Source organism: Malurus melanocephalus, unplaced genomic scaffold, assembly GCF_030028575.1.
Source record: "Malurus melanocephalus ecotype Western Australia unplaced genomic scaffold, MMel_1.1 scaffold_613, whole genome shotgun sequence".
Taxonomy (NCBI): domain Eukaryota; kingdom Metazoa; phylum Chordata; class Aves; order Passeriformes; family Maluridae; genus Malurus; species Malurus melanocephalus.
The window spans coordinates 116,686-118,749 of record NW_026623845.1 but is presented as its reverse complement, the minus strand read 5'-3'; the positions used below and the strand labels follow the sequence as shown (position 1 = coordinate 118,749).

General features: G+C 54.7%; 1 protein-coding gene across 1 annotated transcript; it reads right to left on the bottom strand.

Annotated features, from left to right (window-relative positions):
- Window positions 1-296: 296 nt before the first annotated feature.
- On the bottom strand, window positions 297-2,064 carry LOC130583657 (cyclin-dependent kinase 5 activator 1-like; the record flags this gene model as incomplete). The annotated part of the gene is made up of 1 exon (XM_057383168.1): window positions 297-2,064. A coding segment is annotated over one exon (336 nt), but the record flags the coding sequence as incomplete, so codon positions are not given.

Genomic DNA, 2,064 nt, shown 5'->3' with positions numbered 1-2,064 from the left:
ACTATAATGGAGCTGGGTTTTGTTTACATAATTCACTGTAATAAATAATAAAAACCGCAATTAGTTGCATCCCACCGTGGCGGTGCCTGTTCCTGCCGGCTCGGGGGCGATGATGCCCGGGGGGATTGGTGTCCCCATATCCCGATTTTGCCCCTCCGGCTGCTGCCGCTCTCCCGCCAGGGGGTGACCCCGGCGCCGGTAACGCGATTAAAGCGGCGGCTGCGTTAAACCCTCTGTCGTCAACACAAATCCCATTCCCCGAGTCCGAGCGCAGAAAAGACTCGGCCACGAGCCGCTGCCGTGTAATGGATGGTCAGTGCATTTTTATTTAATCAGCACAGTACAAAAATAAATAAAAATAAGGGGAGGGGGATTAAATTACAGGCACACTGAGCCCCATGACACAGTCGGTCGGGTTATAAACCACACATACTTACAAACACACTATACACATACATACAAAATGAGACAAATATAAATTAATTAAGTAACAATACCCACCAATTTGGTCAACAAAGATCTACAGAAGAGATTGCACTAAAAAAACGTACGTACACATGTATCATTAGCAGGGTCCAAATGTACAGCCATGAAGAGCTTCAAGTGAAAAAATCAAAAATAAAAATAAATGGCACGTTATTTCTCCCTCTCGTTCACCAGTTTAACGCCCGATGGACCAGAACTAAACTAGAACTGAGCACACGGAGAAAAAAAAAATATGATAAAACCCAAAAAGAAGGTCTCAGTCCCCAGGCCTGATACGGGAATACCGGCTCGAGACTGCGGTGTCGCGGTGGTGGCGGGTCTTTGTGCATGGGTGTAATTTTACAGCCATCTCTCATTAAGGTTTTTCTTTTGATTATTATTTTTTTATGCGTTTTTTCCTTTTTTTTTTTTCCCGAAGACACAAAATGCTCCTGTTTGCATGCGCAATACCACTGGAAAAGCAACAATGACAGAAGAAAGGTTTTTTTTTTTTCTCTTTCCCCCCCGCAGGTTTGCAGTTCGTTGGGTTTGTTCTAGAAGAATTCATATAGCAGCATGTGGCGGCTCCCCTTGCTTGCACACTCAAGTAGATCCTTTACACAATACTCATGATCAGTGCACGATGGGAACAAGACATTTCACATTGATCTCATGAACAGTAGCGGTGATTCCCGTCACCCGGACCCGCTCGGGAATTCGAGTCTCTTCAAAGAAAATAAATAAAGGGCGGGATGAGGGAAGAAAGGTGGGGGGGGGGGGTCCCCGGGCCGTGCCCGCGTCTCTGTCCCGGTACTGCCGGTGAGTCCCGACCGGGCCGGTTCAGCCGCCTCCGCTGGAGCCTTTAGAGGAATTTTTTTTCTTTTTTTTTTCTTTTTTTTTTTCCCCCTACCTGGGCTCTCTCCCGGTGATGCGGTGACCGGCCCCGCGGAGCCCCGCTCCGCTCCGGGGGGATATCAGCTGCGGGGGCTCTCGTCCCCCCATCCATGAACTGCTGCGATCAATCCGATGGCGAAGCCGCAGCATCCCCGGGCCCGCAGCGTGGGGAGGGGGCGGCGGCTGGAAAGCGGCGGCGCGGGAGGGAACCGGGGGTCTGCGCTCCGGTCCGGCGGCGGCCGAACCCCCCGTGTCCCCCCGGGAAGGAGGCGGCGGCTCCCGCCCTTCCCCGCCGGGCAAATCCCCCCGGGAAGCGGCTCCGGGCCGGGGGGCGCGGCGTGTCCGGGGGACGCGGGGGGCGGCGGGCGCTCACCGGTCGAGGCCGATGAGCAGCCGGCCCTTCTCCTCGGAGCCGCTCTCCTTCTTGAGGTCGGCGAAGACCTGGGTGAAGTAGTGCGGGTCGGCGTTGACCTGCAGCATCTTGGGGCTCATGAGGTCGATGATGGAGAGGCAGCGGTCCCAGAAGGCCTCCTTACAGCTCTCCACCAGGAAGGGCTTCAGCGGGTAGGAGATCTCGTTGCCCATGTAGGAGTAGGCGAGATAGAGGCAGGTGAGAAAGGCGGCCTGCAGCTCGGCCTGGCTCCCGATGTCTTCGCCCCGCAGCGCTTCCCGGCACAGCAGGTAGACGAACACCAGGTTGGCCGG